General features: G+C 42.4%; 1 protein-coding gene across 2 annotated transcripts in view; it reads right to left on the bottom strand.

Annotated features, from left to right (window-relative positions):
* MCUB (mitochondrial calcium uniporter dominant negative subunit beta) overlaps positions 1-8,654 on the bottom strand; it is a 96,095-nt gene extending 87,441 nt beyond the window's left edge. Inside the window, exon 1 of one of the 2 annotated variants that reach the window (XM_013053992.2) lies at positions 8,431-8,654. In XM_013053992.2, coding sequence (XP_012909446.1) covers positions 8,431-8,532 — 102 coding nt within the window. In that variant the 5' untranslated portion in view covers positions 8,533-8,654. Of the gene's footprint in view, positions 1-7,882; positions 8,134-8,430 lie in introns of those variants that run through there. The other variant, XM_013053995.2, reaches the window with a different exon arrangement.
* Between the last annotated feature and the right edge of the window lie 17,582 nt (positions 8,655-26,236).

Consider the following 26,236-nt stretch of genomic DNA (forward strand, 5'->3'; position numbering starts at 1 on the left):
GGTCAAAAAATAGACTTCCAGTTATAAAAATTCGTATCAGAGGGAAGTAACTCATAGGGAACAGCATGGCGACCATAGTTAATAACCCTGTATTGCGTATTTGAAAGTTGCTAAGAGAGTAAATCTTTTTTTTTTTTTTTTTTAAGATTTTATTTATTTATTTGACAGACAGAGATCACAAGTGGGCAGAGAGGCAGGCAGAGAGAGAGAGAGGGGAGGAAGCAGGCTCTCCGCTGAGCAGAGAGTCCGACTCGGGGCTCGATCCCAGGACCCTGGGATCACAACCCCAGCCAAAGGCAGAGAGGCTTTAACCCACTGAGCCACCCAGGCACCCCTAAGAGTAAATCTTAAAAAAAGATCCCATCACAAGAAAAAAGCCTTCTGTAACTGTGTATGGTGATAGATGTTCACTAGACCTATCATGGTGCTTGTTTTATAACACATATACAAATACCAAATCATTTATGTTGCACACCTGGAATGAATATAATGTGGCAGGTCATATCCCTCAATAAAAGAAAAAAAAAAACAAGCCAAGAAAACGCACACCCTTACACACCAGGCTCTCCTTAACTTATGCTTCATCAGATTATGTTAATCACATCCTTTAAAACTCCTGATTTGAAAGCTTATCTGAAATGAAACTAACCAAACTAGGCCGCTTGGATGGCTCAAAGGGTTAAGCTTCTGCCATTGGCTCAGGTCATGATTTCAGGGTCCTGGGATCAAGACCTGCATCAGGCTTTCTGCTCAGCAGGGAGCCTGCTTTCCCCACCCTTTCTCTCTGCCTGCTTGTGCTCTGTGTGTGTGTGTCAAATAAATCTTTTTTAAAAAATTATTAATTAATTAAATAAAACTAATCAAACTGTCATTTAAGATTGCTGCTTTCTTTTAATGGAAAATACAACACATAAAGATTATTTTTATTAACTTTTTAAAAAATCTTCAATTATTCATGGCTCATATCACAAAAAGTAGGGAAGAATGCTTCAGGTGTGCCCATCTGGGTGAAGTGAAGAGGAGGAAATCAAGAAGGTAAGACCTGAAGAGAGCCACCGTTAAGGAACTCTGTGATATTTAGTTCTTGCTCATCCATCCACTCTCCCTCTACCTGACAAGCATATACTATGCACCTACTGGGGCAGGGCAGAGGCCATGTGAGGTGAGAAGAAAGAGTTCTGACCCCAAAGTGCTGAGTAAATCCAGCTGGGAAAACCACACGAGCACAGCTAGAACACACAGTGGGATGCATAAGTGCTGCGGGAGGGGGAAAATAATGTGGTTACTTCTGGTGGCACAGACCTGGGGACCTCAGCAAAATGGGGATCTGCAACAGCGGGTGGGTGGGTACTGGAACTCAGCCTTGGGGGAAATGCAGAACTCAGGAGAGTGAAGAAGGGTAGGTGATGGGGGGGGGGGTGTCCAATGCTACCTAGGGGACATCACAGACACTAATTATAGGACACGGAAGGCACCAAGTACAAAGTGGGACGGAAGAGATAAGGCCACTGGATTTCTAGATCAACTGTAGCTTGTTTTAAAGCTTTCTTGCCTTGGTTTCATGAATAACCAACCCATAAAAGGATAATTTACAAGGTCAAAAGAAACCATACTTTCTCCTGAAAAGTGGAAATTGCTTTATTATATATTATTTGAAACATTCTCAAAGCAGACTTGCAAAAATGAGTCATCAGACTGTAAAGTGTCATCACAAATATCCTCTAGCAAGGGCTTAGAGAGCCAGTGCTATGTTGAAATGTTTGCAGACAGTTTCTAAAACAATGTATTTTCAGGTTTATAGTCACAATACTGTCAGCCTCTCTAATAAAAATGTACACTTATATTTCAGCTGCATTACTGGTGCAAAGAGCAGTTATTCGTCAAACACCTTTTAAAATCCTCTCTTCAAATAACCTACTCAGCCTACTGGGGAAATTCATACCAAAAACAAAATATTTAACAAGAGACAGCCACACATGAACACACACATCCGCGCGGTCAGAAAAAGAACAAGGGCTTGTCAGAAAGACCAACTTCTTCCTTCCTCCAACCAGATTCAGGACATTTATTTACCATTATGCCTAAGAGGTTAAAAATAAGCTAAATCATCAAGTCCCAGAAATGTGATTTGAGCAATGTGTTCAATATAAAAGCATTCCCACAACAAAACAATTGAGAGTTCCCAGTGGAATTAAATATAATGAGATTACCACTGTGTTCACAGCAATGTCATAAACCATTTATTCCATCTAGTAAGTACCAGAAGACCCTCAGGTACAACACCTACTTGTGGGATGACCCTTGCCAATCGGGAAGTCTTTTTCTTCCCTAAAGTTTGCCACAATAAAGCTCTGTGCACCTATCCATTTCTTGATAGGAGGTTTAATGTTCCCTGTCTCTTCTTGTTTCTGCTCAAAGGCTATAGATGTTTCAACTCCGGCTTCATCCCTCGTTGCTCTTTCCATGTCTCCCTATCTCTTGCCCTGAAATCTACTGAGAGAAATTCTCTTCAGTAAACTTTGTTTAGAGTGCAGATTTCATTCATCATTTCTTACCAGTATTGTGAATCCTGAATAGAAACCTAATTATCCCTGCCTGGGTGTCTCAGTCAGTTAAGCATCTGCCTTCAGCTCAGGTCATGATGCCAGGGTCCTCCGATCAAGATCAAGTTCCGTATCAGGCTACTTGCTCAGCGGGGAGCCTGCTTCTCCCCACCCCACCCCAGATCCACCCCCCCTCCCCGTTTATGCACACACAGGTGCACACTCTCTCTCTCTCCCAGATTAAAATACATATATAATATATATATATATATATTTATTTACTTATTTATTTATATATATAATTATCCCCAAAAGCCAAACAAAAGCCTGGACTGCAGTGCTCTCTATTCCTTTTATAATGAAGCTACATCTAAGGTAAAAATCATGATGTACAATCACATAACATCATTTAGGAGTAATGGAATAGGAAACTCTGAGAATAAAGAGATTTCTAGGCCTTGGTAGTTGACCCAAACTAGATTGCAAGTCAGGTAAGGATAGCTGAGGTAGCAAAGAAATAAGATTTAGGACAGGTTAGAGTAGTAAGAAGGAAAAAAGATGGCGAGTAAACAACTTCACCTCATTTAAGACAAAACCATACATGTCAATTACAACTCAATCAAAAAGAGAGAACCACAGCATCTAGATTCTTACAGCAGCTCAATTCAATCCAATCAATATTTATTGATTATCCAATCAATTCAATCCAATCAATATCCAATTCCTATGGGCGAAGAAGCACCTAGGAGACTGCAGGGAAGGCAGACGCTGGTTTCCCACACTTTCTCAATTAACTACTTAGAACATATTTGTTCAAACACCAAAAGTTGATTTCTTTAATCTCTTAAAACCTTATCTATGGAGGCACCTGGGTGGCTCTGTTAGTGAAGCGTCTGCCTTCGGCTCAGATCACAATCCCAGGGTCTTGGGAACTGGTCCCATGTCAGGCTCTCTGTTCAATGGGAAGCCTGCTTCTCCCTCTGTCTCTTCCCCCACCTGTGCTCTCTCAGATAGATAAAATCTTTAAAACAAGAACAAAATGTTATTTATGCACCACATTTTCCCATTAAAAGACAACTCCAGAAAAATGGGTGAGGATGTGAATGGAGATAAAAATGAAGGCAGAGATGATGAAACCATGAGTTTCGTTCATTCCTTATGAAACACATAAAATGCTGATCATTTTACATTTGTTAAAAGGTGGATTGAAAATCTGACCCTAGGATTTCTGGGAGCCAGTGCACAGGGAGAAAAGCCTGGCCATGCACTCATTTCACTGCCGGTACACTAAACCCAGCATCTGGGCAGGAGAAACAAAGACCTGAATACTAAGACTAGACAGCAATTTCTTCTGGGAGTCCTCTTAAAGGGCACCTTTTAACAGGCTACCATGTTTTTTAAAAGGTATCCTAATCTGGAAAATTCATGAAGAACATTTGGGTGAGGAATCCCATGCAGTCCGAACCATACAGCTCAGAGAACAGAGAATTGGTATTTGTTTTTTAAAAAACGGGAAAATTCATACTGTGGTGAATTAAATGAGATTTTTTTTAAAAAAGAAGATATTTCTGGAATATGGCTAAGAGAACACTGTTTATTACCTATGGGTTTTCAGCCCACAGGTTAGCTCACAATATCTATTATGTAATGGTTTTAGGGCTCTAATGCTAGATACTCTTGAATAAGCAACATTTCACAGATGAAAACACTGCTAATGACAGAAAGAAGTATCAGAGCAAGACTTAATCTGTTCTGACATGCTTACCCAATCAAATAAATTTCAATGCCTTTTCAAAGGGAAAACAGTTACTGAAACCACAAGGTAGAGCTGCCACTCTAGCCTGAGATCATAAAACAGGATTGTTCAGCCAGTAAGACAACCATTCCGACAACTGACGATACTTTATTCAATACTATTTACATTCCCTGGTAAAATTACACAATGACAGTTTTCTTTTCTTTTCTTTTCTTTTAATATTTATTAATTTCACAGAGAGAGAGGGGGCAAGCACAAGCAGAGCGAACAGGAGAGAGAAAAGCAGGCTCCCTGCTGAGCAGAGAGCCCAAAGTGGAGCTCAATACTAGGACCCTGGGATCATGACCTGAGCCAAAGGCAGAGGCTTAACCAACTGAGCAAACAACCAGGTGCCCCACAAAATAACAATTCTCTCTCTTTTTTTAAGGTTCTATTTATTTATTTGTGAGAGAGCTAGAGCATGGTAGGGGAAGGGGGAGGGAGAAGCAGACTCTGCCGAGCAGGAAACCCAACTCAAGGCTAGATCCCAGTCCCAGAACCCTGGGATCATGACCTGACCTGAAGGCTGACGCTTCACCGACTGAGCCACCCAAGCGCCCCTACAAAACAGCAATTTTCAAGATGTAAAGGGCTTTGGGGACCAATGAGACAAGTCTCCTTGTACAACAGGGAGTACAACATGCCCAAACAGACCAAGTGACTTGGTTCAGGGAACAATGGGACAGCAAGGCCAGGTGGCACTGAGATGTCCCAACCGCCCACCATCACCTAAATTAGCTGCTCATTTCTATTCTATGACCTAAACACATTTAGTTTATAGAGCTGTCAGATCAACCAAGATTTCCTCAGGTTTTCTACCTTAGTCTCACAGGGAGGGACCTCATTCCACAAATACTTATCTGCTAAGAAACAAAATTATTTTCTAGCTTATAAGAGTCTGCCATAAAATAGCATAAAACAGTCTGCCATAAAATAGTGTTTGTTAAATTGCAATGAAGAGTAAAATCTAAAAATAAAAAACCGAACACGAATACTAATACCTAAGCACTGGGAAGATGGTAATGTTTAATATTTAACAAACTGGTCTAGAATGACTTTGCCCCAATGTCTTCTATAGCCTAAGTACAAACTCCAACTTACAACTAAACACCCTCCTCGGGAGAGAGCTGTGAAACCAGTACTACAGAATACAGTGCACTAATTACAAACACAAGAGGTAGAATTGGAGGAAAGTGTCAAATGGGACTGACCTAAATTCAAAAGGTAAAAACAATTTCTAAATTAACATTTGGTGGTGGGATGAAAACATGTATTGCTTTGTTTCCAGATATTAAAAACAAAACAAAACACACATACCCCAAATTCTCTGCAAAGCACACTTGATTTTTTTTTTTTTTTTTTTTTTTAAGATTTAAACCCAACTTTAAGGACTCAAATGCTGTCCTGGGGGGCCTGAAATCCTACCAGGGAGTTAGTTTCTCAAACTAAGCAGCAGAAAACCCAAATTAAGAAAGGCACAATTATAAGGGCTTTCTGTTTAGCGATAATTCACCAGACGCTATCATCACTCAAAGCCGTGTCCTACAGAACAGAAAGGCCAGCAGGTGCCATGGATGCCCTGTCAACAGCTCAGCCTCAGCCAGCCTGCTGCTGACAGGCAGAGATGCTGACACTGGAACGGGATCTTAGACACTGGGGCATGCCTTGGCGAAAGGTAACACAACATGCTCTTGCTTGCTTACGCTTCCAAATTTAAAAAACAATCCCGGTATACCAAACGTATCCATGTTGACAAACGTTTTTCCACCCACAAAATACTGACAGACTGTTACTCACCTACCATATGAAGGATGAGAACTGTGTATGTTCCAAAATTACCAAATCCTCCTGTAAAGCACACCCATACTTTCGGAAAAGGTCAAATATATTTGGGAATGCTTACCTGAGATATTATTAATGACAAGTCCTTACAAGCTAAGATTTTTATGAGCTGTGGGGTTGCAAATTTCACTTTTGCTGAGTGTGTTTTTCCTGTTTTCATGGATGCTAGGGGTCTGAATGCGGCAAGAGTCATATCTCTTATGACTCTCTCTAGTCACAGGACTCTTCATAATCAATGGAGAGACCACAAAACAGACTTTAGAATGAAAAATGTCCTTATGGCCAGTTAATATGATTTGCAGAGAATGGTTTAACCCTAAGTGGCCAGGATATCTGTCAGTTTTTTTCTTATTTATTTATTTATTTATTTGCCAGATAGAGACAGCAAGAGAGGGAACACAAGCAGAAGGGGGTGGGAGAGGCAGAAGCAGGCTTCCCCCTGAGCAAGGAGCCCTATGCAGGATTTGATCCCAGGACCCTGGGATCATGACTTGAACCAAAGGCAGCAGCTTAAGAAGTAAATCCAGGTGCCCCTGTCAGTTTCTTTATTGTATGATTCCAAACAAGCATATAAAGAAAAAACTCACAGGCTTGTCTTTCTTCTTTCAGGGGTCTTTTATGAAGCAAGTAAAATGATGGAAGCATTTCCACTTCTAAAGTTCAGTAAATTGACTTAATAGCAAGGACGTCAAGACTTAAAACAAATATATGCAAATTAGAAAAGAGCCAATGTAAGGCTTGAGATGATTACCTAGAGGCAAAGTACTAATCACTCTTCCCCTGTGATTAACCCTAATAAGCCCCACTGTATCATTTTCTTTCTTTCTTTCTTTTTTTAAAGGGAATCCACATTCCTGCTGGGGCATGCAGTAGCAACTAGTGAGAACAGCATCAGGTGGGAAATACTGAGAAAGGGGCTTAGAGATGATAATTTGAGGATAACCTGAGGAATTCAGCCAGCCTTGGGCTCTGCAACAACTTTACCCCAGATGTTAAATGAACTTAACAAAAAACAGAATCAGTCATTTATGTTTAAATGGTGGTAGAGTCAAGGCGGCTCCTTGTGTTGGGCTGTTTCACTGTTTGGTCTATTGCTGACCAAGAAGTGCAACACTTTCTAATAAAGTACAATTTCATAAAGGGGAAGCACCGCTCTCCAATTTACTACTAAGTCTATCATTTTAAGGAGTCTGCTCCTTTTCCTGGGTGTTAGTAGCAAAATGCCCTTCCTCGATCTCTCCCAAACACTCAGGGAAGGAATTTTAGATATGTATTTAATACTTCCTCCAACATTCAAAACTGCGAAGCCCTGAAATAGCTGGAGGGGGAAAAAAAAAACAGGAAGTGAAAGTGACAAGATGATGGCGTGGCTCCTTTTGTTTTTCTTGCAAACTGCACAGCTAAACGTACTTTTCTCTTTAAGGACCTGAAACTCATCTACTGGGGGAAGAGGGGCTGAGAACTAAGCCTCAGAAACCAGGCACCCCGCAACCACACGCACCTGGAAGGCTCTTTCCAATGGGCGGTCCTTCCTCACCAGGCTCCGTTAGGGCTCCTGTGGGGCTCCATCCCAACCCGAGGTGCACGCCGCGCTTCCCCCTACCTCGGTCTTTTCTAGGGCACCTCCCCTCTCTTCCTCCTCCTCCAAGCAACGGTTCCACACAGGCCACACCGCAACTGTGTCGGGCCAGCTGTTACTCACCGACACACACTCGTGATTCACCGCGTCTCGGAGCAAAACGCGAGTTTTCCTCCCCGCTTTAGAAGGGCGGGGCGGCGGCTCGCAGACCGGCGATCTCACTTTCCCAGCACAGTGCACGCTCGGGACAGGCCCCGTGCTCGGTCGTTTTCGCAGCCCCTCTCGCCACCCACGCCCGAGCCAACGGCAAAGTGACTCTGAAAACTTCCTCCCGAGCGCGTTGCAGCCGCGGAGAAACCGCCTCCCGGAGAGGTTCTGCTGCTCCCCGGGGCGCCGCCCTGGGGTCCCCGCACCCCAGCTTGGCGGAGGGGATGCTCGTCCTCGCCGCCCCGGCCTCGCCTTCCCTCGGCCCCGGGGCGTGACGGTGCCGGGGACCTGGACACCCACGTCTGCGGCCCGGGCGCCCACTTATCGGGGTCCCCCCGCGCGCGGAGCCGGAGGGCCAGCGAAACGCCGGGAACTTGCCGGCCGCTCGGCTTTCGCTCCCGCCCAAGCCGCCCGACGCAAACTTTTCCAGCGCCCCCGGCCCCCGGAGCCGGGCTCTGTCTCACCTGAGGCGACGGCGTTCGCGGCCGCGGATGCACTCGGGCTCCGGGCCCCAGGGTCGGCAGCCACCGCGGGCGCGGCGTCCGGGCGCCCCTCAGGAGCATCATCCTGCCCCGCGCGGGATCCCGCACGACTCAGCCGGCCATCCTCGGCGCCCGGAGGCTCGCAGCCGGCGCCCTCCGCGCGCGCAGCCCGCCCCGCGCCTCGCGCCTGCCCCCGCCTCCCCGCGCCGCGCAGCCGGGCGGGGGGCGGGCTGACGGGAGGGTGTGTCCCGCTTCCCGAGGCTCCCGTCCGCGCCCGGCGCCGGCCGTTTTCTCTCCTCCGACCGAAAGAAGAGGAAAACGGGAGGGGCGTTGGTGAGCCGCCCTCCCCCAGCCTAGATTTCAGGGGGCAGCGCGAATGCCTCGCCGGCCCCTCTTTTTCCGGTGGGGAAAAAAAATCCGCTTCTGGAATGAACGAGAGATTGCGATCATACCTTGGGGGCTGCTGATTCCAACACCGCCGTTAATTCTGGGTACCTAGCGTCTCCACACCTGCCCACGGGGCAGGGGGAAGTAGGGTGAGGGGAGGAGAGCGTCAGGGATCTGGAGAGATGCAGGCGGGGTCCCTCTGGAAGTTAGCCTCCAGGACTGAGTGGGAGAGGGGGCGAGAAGCAGGTCCCCAAGCCTCCACGCCTCAGTTGTCTCCGAGGCTTGTGCTAAGGGCAGCGATGGCTAGTGAAGTTCCATCAGAGGGTCAGCTCAAGGCCTGCTTTTGGAGGAGGTGTGCTGTTCTCGAGATGGTGGCCTGCCTGGAGGTCTTTGGGACAGTCTCTCTAGCACAGTACAGTTGGCTTCTCTGTTCAATCACGTTTTTAATAGAAGGAGCTAAGGAACCCGAACTTTGTCTTCCCAGAAACTGGAAAATGTAATGTTTTTTGTCTTAGAGACTTTTTGTTTATAAAAACAAATATAAAAGAGATGCCCGTTAGTCAGTTAAGTGTCTGCCTTCAGATCAGGTCATGATCCCAGGATCCTGGGATGGGGTCCTGCATCAGGCTCCTTGCTCGGTGGGAAGTCTGCTTTTCCCTCTACCGGCCTGTCTCCCTCTCTCTCTGACAAATAAATAGTCTTTAAAAAAAAAATATATATAATATTTTTTTAAACCATTTCAGAGCAAAATAATCTTTCACATAGCTTGCTTAGAATAGAGTTCTTAGATAAAATGTCGGATGCCCAGTTAAATTTGAATTTCAGATAAACAACAAATAATTGGCAGATGCTGCATGACTGACACTCTTTAAAGAAAAATGAGATGCTTGGGATATATTTAGATTAAATCATGTGTTATTTGTCTTTAATGCAAGTTCAGTTGTGCATCCTGTTGTCTTAATTTGCTAAATCTGCAAGAGGCTTAAGTTAATGAATCAAAGCTGGAAAATAATGCAACAGGTGGCAAACCTCTCCTGATAATGATCTTTGTTTATTGAAAAAAATGGAGGTCTCTATGACAACAAAAACTTTGCCACCATTAAAATCTAATTCATATGTTAACTTACATGTGCATTTCAAAATACAAGTGTCCTGAGCAGATAGTGACACATGAAATGGTTAAGTCCACATGGGAAGGTAATTTACTTGAATTCTCTCCTAGTGTTCCAAATGAAAGAAAAAGAGTTTGTCTTGACTATTGTGAATAAGACTGCAAAGAACAGAGAAATGCAGTATCTTTTTGAGATACTAGTTTCATTTCGTACAGATACACACCCAGTAGTGGGATTGCTGAGGCCATGGTAATTCTTTTTTTTTTTTTTTTTTTTAAAGATCTTATTTATTTATTTGACAGAGAGTATGTAGCCACAAGCAGGGGAAGTGGCAGGCAGAGGAAGAAGCAAACAGAAGCAGACTCCCTGCTGAGCGGAGAACCGGATGCAGGACTCCATCCCAGGACCCTAGGATCATGACCTGAGCTGAAGGCAGACACTTAATCACCTGAGCCACCCAGGCGCCTCTCTTTTTTCTTTTTTAAGATTTTATTTATTTTAGAGAGAGAGCATGTGTACTTACAAGTGGGGGAAAGAGCAGAGGGAGAAAGAATCTCAAGCCAACTCCATACTGAGTGATAACAGGGCTCAATCTCACAACCCCAAGATCATGGCCTGAGGTGAAATCAAGAGTTGGATACTTAACCGACTGAGCCACCCAGCTGCCCTGGGTCCATGGTAGTTCTATTTTTAACTTTTTTTTTTTAATATCCTCCATAGAATTTTCCATAATGGCTGTACAGGAATTTATATTCCTACCAACAGTGAACAAGAGCTCCTTTTTTGCTAATAGCCAAGATATGGAAACAAACCAAATATCCATGGAGGAATGAATGAATAAAGAAAATGTGATATATAATTATGTATCTATTATACATGCTCTGTTACATATTATATATTTATATCTAGCATATTATATGCTATTTATATACATACAATGAACTATTATTCAGCCATTAAAAAAAAAGGAAATCCTACCATTTATAACATTATGGATGAATCTGGAGCTTATTATGCTAAATGAAATTAGTCAGACAGAGAAAGACAAATACTGTATAACTTTATTTATATGTGGAACTGAGAAGAGTCATCCACTTAGAGGAAGAGATTTGAACAGTAGTTACCAGGGGTTGAGAGATAGGGAAAATGGGGAGCTATTGGTCTGAGAGCACACAAATTCTGGGGACCTAATGTACAGCATGATGACTATAGTTAATTACAGCACATTGTATGCTTGAAATTTACTAAGAGAGTAGATCTTAACTGTACTTAGCACATCAAAAAAAGTATGCGAGGTGACAAATGTACTAATTAACTTGATTGTGATAATCATTGAAAATGCGTACATGTATCAGGCCATCACACTGTACCCTTTAAATATATTCACTTTTTATTTGCCCATTTTTTTTTTTAGTATTTTATTTATTTATTTGACAAACAGAGAGAAATCACAAGTAGGCAGAGTGGCAGGCAGAGGCAGAGAGAAGCAGGCTCCCCGCTGAGCAGAGAGCCCAACACGGGGCTCGATCCCAGGACCCTGGGATCAAGGACCCTGGGATCACGACCTGAGCTGAAGGCAGGGGCCTAACCCACTGAGCCAACCAGGCACCTCTGCCCATTATATCTTAATAGAGCTGGGGAGGGGGAAGAAAAAGAAGAAGAGTTTTATTAGAAGGGACATGGAGAAGAGGAGGGAAAAATGTCTATTAGGGAGCACAGACTCTGCCCGTACACATCATTGTAATACTTTTTTCCCAACAGTATTTTGGCGACATTCCCTTTCATTAAATTTTTGCAGCACAGTTTTTGCAAAACTTTCTGCAGAGAGACTCAGAAAGATAGCTGTCTTTTCTCTAGCTTACTGATTTGTTTTATATCCTTGACAGTTGAGAAAAGGGTCTCTAAGCTTTACAAATCACCGTTGGTAATGTTGTGTTGATTCTTAGGATTGTTCCTAAATTGGAGAAAGCTTCCATCAGGTGTTTTTCATACACATAATAATTGGAAGAGTATTCCACAGACTTCTGGGGCTGTTCATTTCAAATGCCTTTTTCACCAGCCACAGACTTCTGGTAACTTGGCATTGTAAGACACAGTCACACCGCAGTGCAGTCTCTGGGCTCTTCACTTTGGGGTCACAATACAGGGTAAATTGGCCCCACCAGTGATCAGAGCATTCTTAGAAGTCTCTTCTACATGGGTGTGGCTAGTAATAATTTAGTCAACCTGGAAATGACTTGTAAGCTGCATTAAAATATCCCACTAAATCCAACCTAGATGTATCTCCAACTCCACTTACTTTTTGCTGCATCTTGAAAATGGCCAGAACTCCTCAACCTCCCAATTCAAAAAACCATGACAGAGGAGTGGTTGAACCACAACAACAAAAAAAGATAGTAGTCTTCCAGAGGGAGACAAACCATAAAAGACTCTTAATCTCACAAAACAAACTGAGGGTTGTCAGGGGAAGGGGGGAGGGAGAGGGTGGTTGGGTTATGGACATTGGGGAGGGTATGTGCTATGGTGAGTGCTGTGAAGTGTGTAAACCTGGTGATTCACAGACCTGTACCCCTGGGGCTAATAATACATTATATGTTAATTTTTAAAAAAGATAGTGGTCTTGATTTCAGTTAAAATATCTTACTTTTAGAAAAAATTACAAAAATTTATAACCAACACATTGCTAGGGACCTCTCAGCCCAATAGTCTTAGAAGAGGCTTGTTTAAGGGAAGAGCCCCTGCAACTTAAACTAAATGAACTTTGCTGGCATCTAAGTCCTCAGTAAATGCTATTATTATTATTACAAACCATTCCATTGCACTGAACACCTGCCTATTTTGTAGCATTTATCACACTATTTATTTGCGCTTACGTCTGGCTCTCCAGCTAGATCATAAATGCTGGAGCAGGTGCTTGCTTTTATTAATCTTTGTGTCTGAGGACCTAGAACAGTACCTGCTTTCGAGACTTAGTCAACAATGAATAAATGAAATGATGCTAATGGAAAGGAAGAGATATTGCAAGAACAACTTAAAACAGATGTGAATGAGGAAAAAGTCCTGGAGCTGTGGGTGCAGGTAATGAAGAAAACATAATGCAGAGATAGGAAGTGCTTATGTCAAGAGCTCCAGGCGAGGAACAAAGACCTCAGTCTCTTGGGCATTGACTCAATACAGCTCAGATCATGATCTCAGGGTCATGGGATCAAGCCCCTCCTCAGGCTCCACACTGGGTGTGGAGTCTGCTTAGGAGGCTCTCTCCCCACCCTTCCTCTGCCCCCTGCCCCACTCTCTTTAAAAAAAAAAAAAAAAAAGAGAGAGAAATGAAGAATTATGAAATATGATTATGGTTATGGTATCTAAGTAGCATTTGTAAAGTAGCTCACATTAAGTCATTGTTCTCACCAAGATTCCCATATGTTGTGGGGAAGTTTGTTGTACCCCAAAGAGATCTGTGTGTGCTGAGCCACTGTGTGGACAGAACCTCAACAGTAAGCCTGTTCCATCTGCAGTGTCCAGGGGCTTTCTCCGAGGAGTGTGCTGAATCCCAGGTTACCAGAAGTATGTGCTTAGTAAAAGGAAATCATGTTTGAAATCAGGGGACCCAGAAGGTGTCTATGGACTATTCTTCCAGTTATTACAGCTCATTTATGAAAAATAATTGATAGAAGTTTCCCCAAATTTAAGAACAATCCTAAGAATTAGGGGTGCCTAAGTGGCTCAGTCAATTAAGCATCCACTTTCAGCTCAGGTTACGATCCTGGCGTGCTGGGATGGAGCCACACTTCGGCTCCCTGCTCAGCAGGGAGTCTGCCTCTCCCTCTGCCCTATGCATGTCCCCCTCCCCACCAGGCTGTGCTCTCTCTCTCAAATAAATAAATAAAATATTAAAAAAAAAAAAAAGAAAAGAAAAAAAGAACAAGCCTAAGAATTAACACGACACTACCAATGGTGAGTCCTGAAGCTTAGGGACACTTTTCTTAACTATTAGTGATAAAAAACTAGTTAACTATTAGTGATAAAAAAAAATCTACATGCTAGAGAAAAAAAGTTTTTTTTCTGGTCTCTCTATAGAAAGTATAAAAAAATTGTTGTGGTATGAAAAATTAATTAAAGGGAATGTAGTCAAAATACTGTTGGAAAAAAGTATTGTAGTTGGTATGTAAGGGTGACAGATTTTTAAAAATATTTTCCTTTTGTGCTCTTAAAGAAATTATCATTTATGATTTATTTTCTCCCTCTAACTATTCATTACCATGTCATTTTGTATTTTTCACTTTTTATTATTTTTCATAAAAAGGGTTTTCCAAAGTATATATAAAGCTTCGTGCTCCACAAAAGCTGATTCTGCCCCTGGGGATCAGGCATAAGTACTTTGTGTTACCTTGCTTAGTCGTTACAAAATCCTTATGGGATAAGTATTTTAAGTATTATTAGCTCCTTATCACAAATGAAGAAACAGAAGCTTGGGATGTTATACAGTCAGAATTCAAGGATGGAAATATACAACCGTGATCCCAAGACTTTGGGACTCAAGACCCCAAGATAACCTTGCCTATCTCTTCTGACATCATGTAGCCACCTGACCTTCCTAAGCCCAGCCAGGCTCAGGATGAGGTGAATTGTCGAAGTGAAGAGTCAAATTCTGGCTTTATTTAAAATTTCGATATTCTGAGCAAAATAAGTCAATCGGAGAGAGACAACTATCATATGATCTCCCTGATATGAGGAAGTGGAGAGGCAACATGTGGGGTCTGAGGGGTAGGAAAAGAATAAATGGAACAATGGGATCAGGAAGGAGACAAACCATAAAAGACTCTTTTTTTTTTTTAAAGATTTTATTTATTTATTTGACAGAGAGAAATCACAAGTAGATGGAGAGGCAGGTAGAGAGAGAGGAAGGGAAGCAGGCTCCCTGCTGAGCAGAGAGCCCGATGCGGGACTCGATCCCAGGACCCTGAGATCATGACCTGAGCCGAAGGCAGCGGCTTAACCCACTGAGCCACCCAGGCGCCCCCATAAAAGACTCTTAATGTCACAAAACAAACTGAGGGGGGCAGGAGAGGAAGGGTAGGGAGAGGGTGGTGAGGTTATGGACATTGGGGAGGGTATGTGCTATGGTGAGTGCTGTGAAGTGTGTAAACCTGGCAATTCACAGACCTGTACCCCTGGGGCTAATAATACATTATATGTTTATTAAAAAAATTTTTTAAAGTGATAAAATGAAAAAAAATCAATATTCTGTTCATTATGGATGTTTTAATTTTGATTTCTAAAAAATATTACATTAAACAGCCAGCACCTCAGAAATACAATTATAAGAGAATACTATGAAAAATTATATGCCAAAAAACTGGATGACCTGGAAGAAACAGATAAATTTCCAAAATAGGAAGAAATAGAAATTTGAACAGACCAAAAATCAACAAAGAAATGGAATCAGTAATCCAAAAACTCCCAATAAACAAAAGTCCAGGACCAGATAACTTCCTAAGAGAATTCTACTAAACATTTATTTTTTATATATTTTTTATTTTTTTTAAGATTTTATTTATTCATTTGACAGAGATCACAAGTAGGCAGAGAGGCAGGCAGAGAGAGAGGAAGGGAAGAAGGCGCCCTGCTGAGCAGAGAGCCTGAGTCGGGGCTGGATCCTAGGACCCTGAGATCAAGACCTGAGCCAAAGGCAGAGAGGCTTTAACCCGCTGAGTCACCCAGGCGCCCCATCTACTAAACACTTAAAGAAGAGTTAATATTGGGTGCCTGGATAGCTCAGTTGCTTAAGCATCCAACTCCATCCTGATTTTGGCTCAGGTCATGATCGCAGAGTAGTGAAATCGAGCCCCGCATCGTGTTCAGCTTTGCACTGGGCATGGAACCTGGTTAAGACTGTCTCTCTCCTTGGGGCGCCCGAGTGGCTCAGCCAGCTAGACCTCCAATTCTTGATTTTGGCTCTGGTCAAGATCTCAAGGTCCTGGGATTAGGCTCCGTGCTCAGTAGGGAGTCTGCTTGAGCATCCTGTCCCTCTGCCCCTCCCCCACTTGTGCATGCCCTCTCTCTAAAATACATAAATCTGGGCGCCTGGGTGGCTCAGTGGGTTACGCCGCTGCCTTCGGCTCAGGTCATGATCTCAGGGTCCTGGGATCGAGTCCTGTATCGGGCTCTCTGCTCAGCAGGGAGCCTGCTTCCCTCTCTCTCTCTCTCTCTGCCTGCCTCTCCATCTACTTGTGATTTCTCTCTGTCAAATGAATAAATAAAATCTTAAAAAAATAATAAATTAAATAAAATAAAATACATAAATCTTTTTAAAAAAAGATACTCTCTCTTCCTCTCCTTTTGTCGTTCCCCCCTTGCTTGCATGTGCACATGCACTTTTATCTCTCTCTCTCTAAAAAAAAAGAAACAAAAACAAAAAAATCATGGAGTTAAAACCATTCTTATCAAACTACTCTAAAAAAAAAAAAAAAAAAAAAGAATGATTTCCAAATTCATTCCATGAACCAAGAATAAACTCTGATACTAAAATCAGGTAAATATATCATGAAAGAAGAGAACTACAGGCCAACATCCCTGATGAACATAGATGTAGAAATTCTCAATAACATATTTGCAAAGTGAATCCAACAATACATTTAAAAAAATCATTCAACATGTTTAACTGGGATTTATTTCTGGGTTGCAAATGTGGTTCAATATTCACAAATCAAACAACATGATATATCATGTTAATAAAAGAAAGGATAAGAACCATATGATCCTCTCAATAGATGCAGAAAAAACATTTGACAGAGCATCCATTCATGATAAAAACCCTTAACAAGGTAGGTTTAGAGGGAACATACTTCAACATAATAAAGGTCATATATGAAAAATCCACAGCTAATACCATCCTCAATAGGAAAAAACAGACCTTTTTCTCTGCAGTCAGGAACATGGCAGGGATGTCCCCTATCACCACATTATTCAACATAGGAAGTCCTAGTCACAGCAATCAGACAGCAAAAAGAAAACAAAAGGCATCCAAATAGGCAGTGAAGTAGTAAAATTTTCACTACATGCAGATGACAAGATACTGTAAAATGAAAACCCGGGACGCCTGGGTGGCTCAGTTGGTTAGGCAGCCGCCTTCGGCTCAGGTCATGATCCCGGCGTCCTGGGATCCAGTCCCACATCGGGCTCCTTGATCAGCAGGGAGCCTGCTTCTCCCTCTGCCTCTGCCTGCCATTCTGTCTGCCTGTGCTCGCTCTCTCTCTCTCTCTCTCTCTCTCTGACAAATAAATAAAATCTTTAACAAAAGAAAAAGAAAACCCAAAGACTCTGCCCAAAATCTGCTAGAACTGGTAAACAAATTTGGTAAAGTCACAGGATACAAAATCAACATAAAAAATATATTGCATTTTGGGGCGCCTGGGTGGCTCAGTGGGTTAAGCCGCTGCCTTTGGCTCGGGTCGTGATCTTGGGGTCCTGGGATCGAGTCCCACAACGGGCTCTCTGCTCAGCAGGAAGCCTGCTTCCCTCTCTCTCTCTCTGCCTGCCTCTCTGTCTACTGTGATCTCTCTCTGTAAAATAAATAAATAAAATCTAAAAAAAATATATATTGCATTTCTATATACCAATAATGACACAGCAGAAAGAGAAATTAAGGAATCAATCCCATTTACAATGGCACCCCAAACAACAAGATACCTAGGAGTAAACCTAACCAAAGAGGTGAAAGATCCATCTTCTGAAAACTATAAAACATTGATGAAAGAAACTGAAGACAACACAAAGAACTGGAAAAACTTTCCATGCTCATGGATTGGAAGAACAAAGATGGTTAAAATGTCAATACTACCCAAGACAATCTATACATTTAATGTAATCCGTATCAAAATACCACTAGTAATTTTCAGAGCTAGAACCAACAATCTAACACTAAAGACTCTACAGAACCACAAAAGACTCTACATAGACAAAGCAGCCTTAGAAAAGAAAACAAAGCTAGAGGCATCACAATTCTGGATTTCAAGCTCTGTTACAAAACTATAACCATTGGGGAGCCTGGGTGGCTCAGTGGGTTAAAGCCTCTGCCTTCAGCTCAGGTCGTGGTTCCGGGGTCCTGGGATTGAACCCCGCATCGGGCTCTCTGCCTGCTGCTCTGCCTACTTGTGATCTCTCTCTGTCAAATAAATAAATAAAATCTTAAAAAAAAAAAAAGCTGTAATCATCAAGACAGTATGGTAATGAGGTAATGACACACACAAAAAGACACCTAAATCAATAGAACAGAAAAGAAAACCCAGAAATGAACCCACAATTTTATGGTCAATTATCTTTGACAAAGCAGGAAAGAATATCCAATGGAAAAAGAGACAGTCTTTTCCACAAATGGTATTGGGAAAACTGAACAGCTATATGTAAAAGAATGAAATCGAACCAGTTTCTTATACCACAAACAAAAACAAATTCAAGATGGACTAAAGATCGGCATGTGAGACCTAAAACCACTAAAATCCCAGAAGATAACACAGATAGTAACTTCTTTGACATCAGTCATAGCAACTTCTTACTAGATATATCTCCTGAGGCAAGGGAAATAAAAGAAAAAATAAACTATTGAGAAGACATCACAATAAAAAAAAAGTTTCCTTCTGTACAGCGAAGGAAATAATCAACAAAACTAAAATGCAGACTATAACCTAGAGAAGGTATTTACATAGGACATATCTAATAAGGGTTAGTATACAAAACAGATAAAGAGCTTTAAATTCAACACCCCCCAAATGAATAACCCAATTAAAAAGTGGCAGAAGACATGAATAGACATTTTTCCAAGAAGACATCCAGATGGCCAACAGACACATCAAAAGATGTCATCATCTTTCCTCATCGGGGAAATGCAAATCAAAACTACAATGAGAGGGGCACCTGGGTGGCTCAGTTGTTAAGCATCTGCCTTCGTCTCAGGTCATGATCTCAGGGTCTTGGGATCGAGCCCCGCATCGGGCTCCCTGCTCTGCTGGATAGTCTGTTTCTCCCACTTCCCTGCTTGTGTTCCCTCTCTTGCTGTCTCTCTCTCTATCAAATAAATAAATAAAAATCTTAAAAAAAAAAACTACAATGAGATACCATCTCAAACCAGTCAAAATGGCTAAAATCAACAACACAAGAAACAACAGGTGTTGGCTAGGAGGTAGAGAAAGGGGAACCCTCTTACACTGTTAGAGGGAATACAAACTGGTACACCTACTGTGGAAAACAGTGTGGAGACTCCTCAAAAAGTTAAAAATAGAATTACCTTCTGACCCACCAATCAACCTACTGGATATTCACCCAAAGAATAGGAAAATACTAATTCAAAGGCATACATGCACCCTGATGTTTATAGCAATAGCCAAGATATGGAAACAGCACAAGTGTCCGCTGACTGATGAATAGATAAGGAGGTGGTGTATATACATACAACGGAATATTATTCAGCCATCAAAAAGAATGAAATCTTGCCATTTGGATGGAGCCAGAGAGTACTAGGTTAAGTGAAATAAATCAATTAGAGAAAGACAAATATATGATTTGACTCATATGTGGAATTTAAGAAATAAACGAGAAAATGGGTAAAAAAGAAAGAAAAGCAAACCAAGAAACAGACTCTTTTAACTCTAGAAAACAAACTGATGGTTATCAGAAGGTGGGGGGATGGGTAGAATAAGTGACAAGGTTAAGGAGGCACTTGTTGTGATGAGAACCGGGTGATGTGTGGAAGTGTTGAATCACTATATTGTACACTGGAAACTAATATTATACTGTATGTTAACTAAAAAAAAATTACATTAAGATATTGTCTTAATGACTGAGCTTTTAGGGCTCTTTTAAAATTTTGAACCCTTGTTTTAACCCTGTGTCCTATTCTGAATTAGGTCATTAATATTCATATTTGTACTTTAACTTCTAATAAAGCTAGTCCACAGATTTCATCCACTGCTCTCATGCAACCTGCACTTGCAGACTCCATATTCACTTTCGTCCTCAAACTACCTTCCATTTGAAGAACCAATTTTTCACAGATGAGCCAACCAATAATGAATTGAACTATCTAGTGTTAGTACTGCTTGCTTGCTACAAAGAGGCTAGCCTCAGGGTTGCCTGGGAGGCTCAGTCAGTTAAGTGTGGCCTTCAGCTCAGGTCATGATCCCTGGTCAGGCCCCACTGGGGAGTCTGCTTCTCTCTTTCCCTCTGCCCCTCCCCCTGTTTGTGTTCTCTCCCTCACCCTCTCCCTCTCCCACGTTCACTCTTGCTCTCGATCACTCTCTCTTTCAAATAAATAAATAGGGGCACTTCGGTGGCTCAGTGGATCAAGCCCCTGCCTTTGGCTCAGGTCATGATCTCAGGGTCCTGGGATTGAGCCCCGCATCAGTCTGTCTGCTCGGCAGGGAGCCTGCTTCTCTTCTCTCTGCCTACTTGTGATCTCTGTCTGTCAAACAAATAAATAAAATCTTTTAAAAAGAAGAAGAAGGGGCGCCTGGGTGGCTCAGTGGGTTAAGCCGCTGCCTTTGGCTCAGGTCATGATCTCAAGGTCCTGGGATCTAGTCCCACGTCGGGCTCTCTGCTCAGCGGGGAGCCTGCTTCCTCCTCTCTCTCTCTGCCTGCCTCTCTGCCTACTTGTGATCTCTCTGTCAAATAAATAAATAAAATCTTAAAAAAAAGAAGAAGAAGAAGAAGAAGCAGCTAGTCTCAGTCAAGGTGGAAGGAAAGTTTATTAAAAAAAAAAAAAGCTTTCTATTTTTGTGTCACCTGGTCTTAACTGGTAAAATCATCTGAATTGAACAACCTTAAATATATTCTCTGAAGATGTGAGCTGCACTGGATTGTGGGAGGGGCAGGCAGAATGGCGGAGGGGTTCCCTCAGGTATCTTCCTTGGAGGTCCCCTTCTGACTGAATTCTAGAGAAGGATATTCCTTTTCCCTATTCTGACTCCATGCCCTAGGTCTTAATTTTTTTTTTCTTCTAAGATTTATTTCTTTATTTCAGAGAGAGAGAGAGAGACAGACAGACAGACAGACAGCACTCATGGTGGGGAGGGGCACAAGGAGAAAGAAAGAGAGAATCCCAACCAGAATCTCCACTGAGCATGGAGCCCCATGTACATACAGCTCCATCTCCCAACCTGAGCGGAAATTAAGAGTTAAATGCTCAACTGACTGAGTCACCCAGGTGCCCTAGACCTTCATTTTATTATTATTATTATTTTTTAATTAACATATAATGTATTATTTGCCCCAGGGGTACAGGTCTGTGAATCATCAGTCTTACACAATTCACAGCACCCATCATAGAAGGTATCCTCCCCAGCGCCCATCACCTGGCCAGTACATCCCTTCCGCCCACCTCTCCTCCAGCAACCCTCAGTTTGTTTCCTGAGGTTAAGATAGACCTTCATTTTTAACAATTAAAATCATAAAGGGCTTTGTACCCAAATGAGAATACATATTTTCAAACACTGTGGAAGATTCACAATTCAATGACCTTATATCAGGCCCCAAAGGAATGTCAAAAAAAAATTTTTTTTTTTTTTTAGTTTTAGAGCAAGAGTGAGCATGTGAGTTGGGGGAGAGGGTAGAGATAGAAGGAGAGAATCTCAAACAGAGTCTGCTCTGAGCATGGAGCCTGACATGGGGCTCGATCTCACAACCCTGAGATCAGAACTGAACTGAAACCAAGAATCAGACACTTAACTGACTGCCACCCAAGTGCCCCTCTCAGAAAATTTTTCAAACCTGGTAACAAAAAGCTATATTAATGGGGCGCCTGAGTGGCTTAGTGGGTTAAGCCTCTGCCTTCAGCTCAGGACATGATCTCAAGGTCCTGGGATCAAGCCCTGCATCAGGCTCTTTGGTCAGCTGGGAGCCTGCTTCTCCCCACCCCTCTCTGCTTACTTGTGATTTCTCTCTCTGTCAAATAAATAAATAAAATCTTTTAGAAAAAGGTATGTTTATGAAATTAGAAATTAAAAGACAAAGCATCACTACCATTGGAATTTAAATAACACACTTAACAAATAGTCATGGATTAAATAGAAAATAAATGGAAATTAGGAACGATTCTAAAACTGAATAGGAATGAAAGCACTTAATATTAAAACTTCTCTACTCAGGAAATTGCACAGTCTTAGATGCATTTATTAATAAACTGAAAAGTTCGAAAATAAACTAAGCTTACAATACAAGAAGCTTGTAAAACAGCAGCAAAAATAAACCCAACGGAAGAAGTGGAAAGGAACTGATAAAGGTAAAGGCAGAAAGTGAATCAAACTTCCTCCACATTTTATTCTAAAGCAATCTCTCCCCAAAATAGAATGAGTCAATAAAACCAAAATTTGTTTCTTGTTTTTTTTTAAGCCAAGATAGACAACCCTGAAACAAGAATGATCAAGAAAAAGAAAGAAGGAATACATAAACATGAAAGAAAGGATGAAGAAAGCTAACCCCCCCATGATAAAGAAAAGAAAAAAGCTAACCCCCAATAATAATTGCTTATACCAATCAAGTTAAAACTATAAAGACCAAACTTAGCTCAACCTAGAGAATCTGAGTCTATCCAAGGTCATAGATTAGAACAGTGGTTAATGATCTACCTGGAAAAGTGTCCCAGGCCTGGAGGCATAATGGGCCAGTTCAACCAAAACTTCAAGAATAGGTAATACCTATCTTATATACCAAAATCTATACAAACTGTTCCAAAACATCAAAAACAGATGGCATGATGGCCAACTCATTTAATAAGACAAGCATAACGCTGATCAAAATTAAACAGGTGAATACTATAAAAGTGAACTATAGACCAATCTTCTAAAAGTAAATAAAACAGATCTTAAATAAAATTTTAGCAAATGGAACCCAGTAGCGTAACCAAAGAATGATCAAGTAAGGCTCCATCCAGCCTGCTGAAGTCAATTCCTGAATTTCACATTCTCTGAAAGCAAAACAGGTCCCATCTGAACCACGCCCAGGGCCTGATTTATTCATGAGCTGTTCACTGCGTCTACCTTCCCCTCTTCAGTGGCCTACTTCAGGCTGGCTGGACTCCTGTGAGGGTCAGATCACATCGTTCCTCTTTTCAAAGCCCTTCAAAGGCTTTGTATTGGCTACACTATCTCCTACTCCCTGCCTAAAGCTTTCACTCTGCTCTACTTTTCTTCCTGACATTTAATCATTACCTGACATATTATATATTTATCTTTTATCACTTCCCTCCAGCTGGAGTGCAAGCTCCATGACGGAAGGGACCTTGTGTATCTTGTTCACTGCTCTAAAACTATTACCTCACAATGTCCGTCACATAGTACATTCTTAAATATTCAATGAATGAATGAATGAATGAATGAAATGATGAAAAATAGAACGGTACTTCAAAGTTCAAAAGAGCAACCACCTTTAAGAATAGCACACACTGGGATGCCTGGGTGGCTCAGTGGGTTAAGCCTCTGCCTTCGGCTCAGGTCATGATCTCAGGTTCCTGGGATTGAGCCCTGCATCAGGCTCTCTGCTCAGCAGGGAGCCTGCTTCCCCCTCTCTCTGCCTGCCTCTCTGCCTACTTGTGATCTATCTCTGTCAAATAAAAAAATAAAATCTTTTAAAAAAATCTTAAAAAACAAAAAAGAATAGCACAAACTTGGGGCACCTAGGTGGCTCAGTTGGTTAAGGGTCAGACTCTTGGTTTCTGCTCAGGTCATGGTCTTAGGGTTGTGAGATCGAGCCCCTGTTGGGCTTGTGCTGGGCATGGAGCCTGCTTAAGATTCTCTCTCTGCCCCTGCCTCCCTACAACTCTGTTCCTGTGTGAGCATGTGTGCTCTCTTTCTCTCAAGAAATGAATAATAACACAAACACACATACTTCTGGTTATGTGGGCACAGGGGTGTGCCAGATATTGTTTAAGTCTCTAATGATAGAGTGATGAATGAAAACGCTGAGTTTCGGGGTGCCTGGGTGGCTCAGTTGGTTAAGTGTCTGTGTTCAGCTCAGGTCATGATCCCAAGGCCCTGGGATGGAGTTCCACATCAGGCTCCCTGCTCAGCTGAGAGCCTCCATTTCCCTCTGCCTGCTGCTCCCTCTGCTTGTGTCCTGTCCCAATCTCTCTCCCCCTCTCCATCAAATAAATAAATAAAATATTTTTTTAAAAAGAGATTTTACTTATTTATTTGACAGAGAGATAGAAAGCACAAGTAGGCAGAGCAGCAGGCAGAGAGAGAGAAGGAGAAGCAGTTTCCCCGCTGAGCAGAGAGCCTGAGGCAGGGCTCGATCCTAGGACCCTGGGATCATGACCTGAGTTGAAGGCAGGCACTCAACTGACTGAGTCACCCAGGTGCCCCTCCATCTGACAAATAAATAAAAATCCTAAAAAGAAAGAAAGAAAGAAAGAAAGAAAGAAAGAAAGAAAGAAAGAAAGAGGGACGCCTGGGTGGCTCAGTTGGTTGGACGACTGCCTTCGGCTCAGGTCATGATCCTGGAGTCCTGGGATCGAGTCCCGCATCAGGCTCCCAGCTCCATAGGGAGTCTGTTTCTCTCTCTGACCTTCTCCTCATTAATGCTCTCTCTCACTGTCTCTCAAGTAAATAAATAAAATCTTTAAAAAAAAAAAAAGAAAGAAAGAAAGAAAAAAAGAGCTGAGTTTCTTGCCCAAACAGGATATAGTAGGAAAGCTAAACAGAGCAGGTTATTTAAATAAAGTGAAATAAATATTATAATAGGAAAAATACCAGAGCCTATGGACCCATGTAGCAGGGAGCCCCCCACCTAGGCTTGGGATAAGGTTTAAGTGGATGTCTGCACATACTAATAACTGAAAGAGGAATAGGAGCTAGCCAAATGAAGAGGTGAAGATATGTTTCTAGTAGAGGGAGCAGCATGTTCAAAGGCCCAGAGGCATGAGTTTGTAACTACTAATAAAGAGATTATCAGGTAGAAAGTTAAAGCTAGATCTCAAATGAAACTTAGTATGGTTTTGAGGTGTGATGGTAGATGATGGATTGGAGTAAGACTGCTTCTATATACCCATAGTGCTGACTGATCTGAAGCAAAGAGAAGTGTGGTTAATACATTGATCATAGGGAGTTATGGTGGTGGTAGCCCTACTCTTGTAAGGGCCTATTCAGCCAGTGCGGCCCCACCCTGGTTGAACTGCCATTTTGTTGTAAAACTTAAATTGACCTTGCCCCCACCAGGGGAACTTACTTAAGAACCAGTCCCAGAAACCAGTCCCAGGTAACAAAGTCCAAGTACAAGGGTGGGTCAGACCAGGTGGAGGTATTCAATCAGGGGGCCATACTATCTCCTAGCTACTAAGGAGTATGGGCCCCTGCCCTTTGGGAGCCTTTTGGCACCAATCCTAACCAAGGTGTGATAGGCTAAATCAAACGTCTACTAAGGTAAATTGTAATTCAGTTGTTCACCTAGCATGACTGTGCAGCTTTCTCTGTGTGTTACAATCTCATTGGCCACCTGTGTGTAGTCAGGCCCAACCACATGGCCTTTGCTCTATAAAAGTTAGACTGGAAAGCAGGGAGGGGTCGTCCTCTCTGTAGGGGCGGCCCGACTGGTCTGTTTGACGGTCAGTCTGATTCTTGATGCCTGGCGCGAAATAAAGCTTGGCTTGACCTTCGCTTTGTATCAGTCTCGCTCCTTTAATCACGGACCCATTATTGGGAGACCCAATTTTGGGGGGACCCAACAGTCTCAGTGGGGAAGAAGTTCAGCGAAGGTAGAAACAGATAGATGGGAGGGCAAGTGAAGCTGGTGATGAGGGAGAAAGGTAGGCTCAAAATGAGGGGCTCACTATATTATTGTTGTGCTGCTATTTTGTCAAATCATTGATGGCCATTTACTGAGTGTAGTTGACCCCTCAACACGGGGATCTGGGGCACCAACCCCCCCTCCATCCCCACCCCATCGTCAAAAATCCATGTTTAACTTTTGGCTCCTCCAAAAATTTAACCACTAATGGCCTACTGTTGACCAGAAGCCTTACTGATAACCAGTTAATTAACACATATTTTCCCTGTTCTCTGTATCATATACAATGATCCTACAGTCAAGTAAGCTAGAGAAAAAAAAATTTCATTAAGAAAATTATAAGACAGGGGCACCTGGATGGCTCAGTGGGTTAAGCCTCTGCCTTTGGCTCAGGTTGTAGCGTTGAAGTCTTGGGATCGAGCCCTGCATTGGGCTCTCTGCTTGGCAGGGAGCCTGCTTCCCCCCCCCCCCCCCCCGTCTGCCTCTCTGCCTACTTGTGATCTCTCTCTCAAATAAATAAA

This window comes from Mustela putorius, unplaced genomic scaffold, assembly GCF_011764305.1.
Source record: "Mustela putorius furo isolate JIRA1106 unplaced genomic scaffold, ASM1176430v1.1 tig00000868_pilon_pilon_pilon, whole genome shotgun sequence".
NCBI classification, from domain to species: Eukaryota; Metazoa; Chordata; class Mammalia; order Carnivora; family Mustelidae; genus Mustela; species Mustela putorius.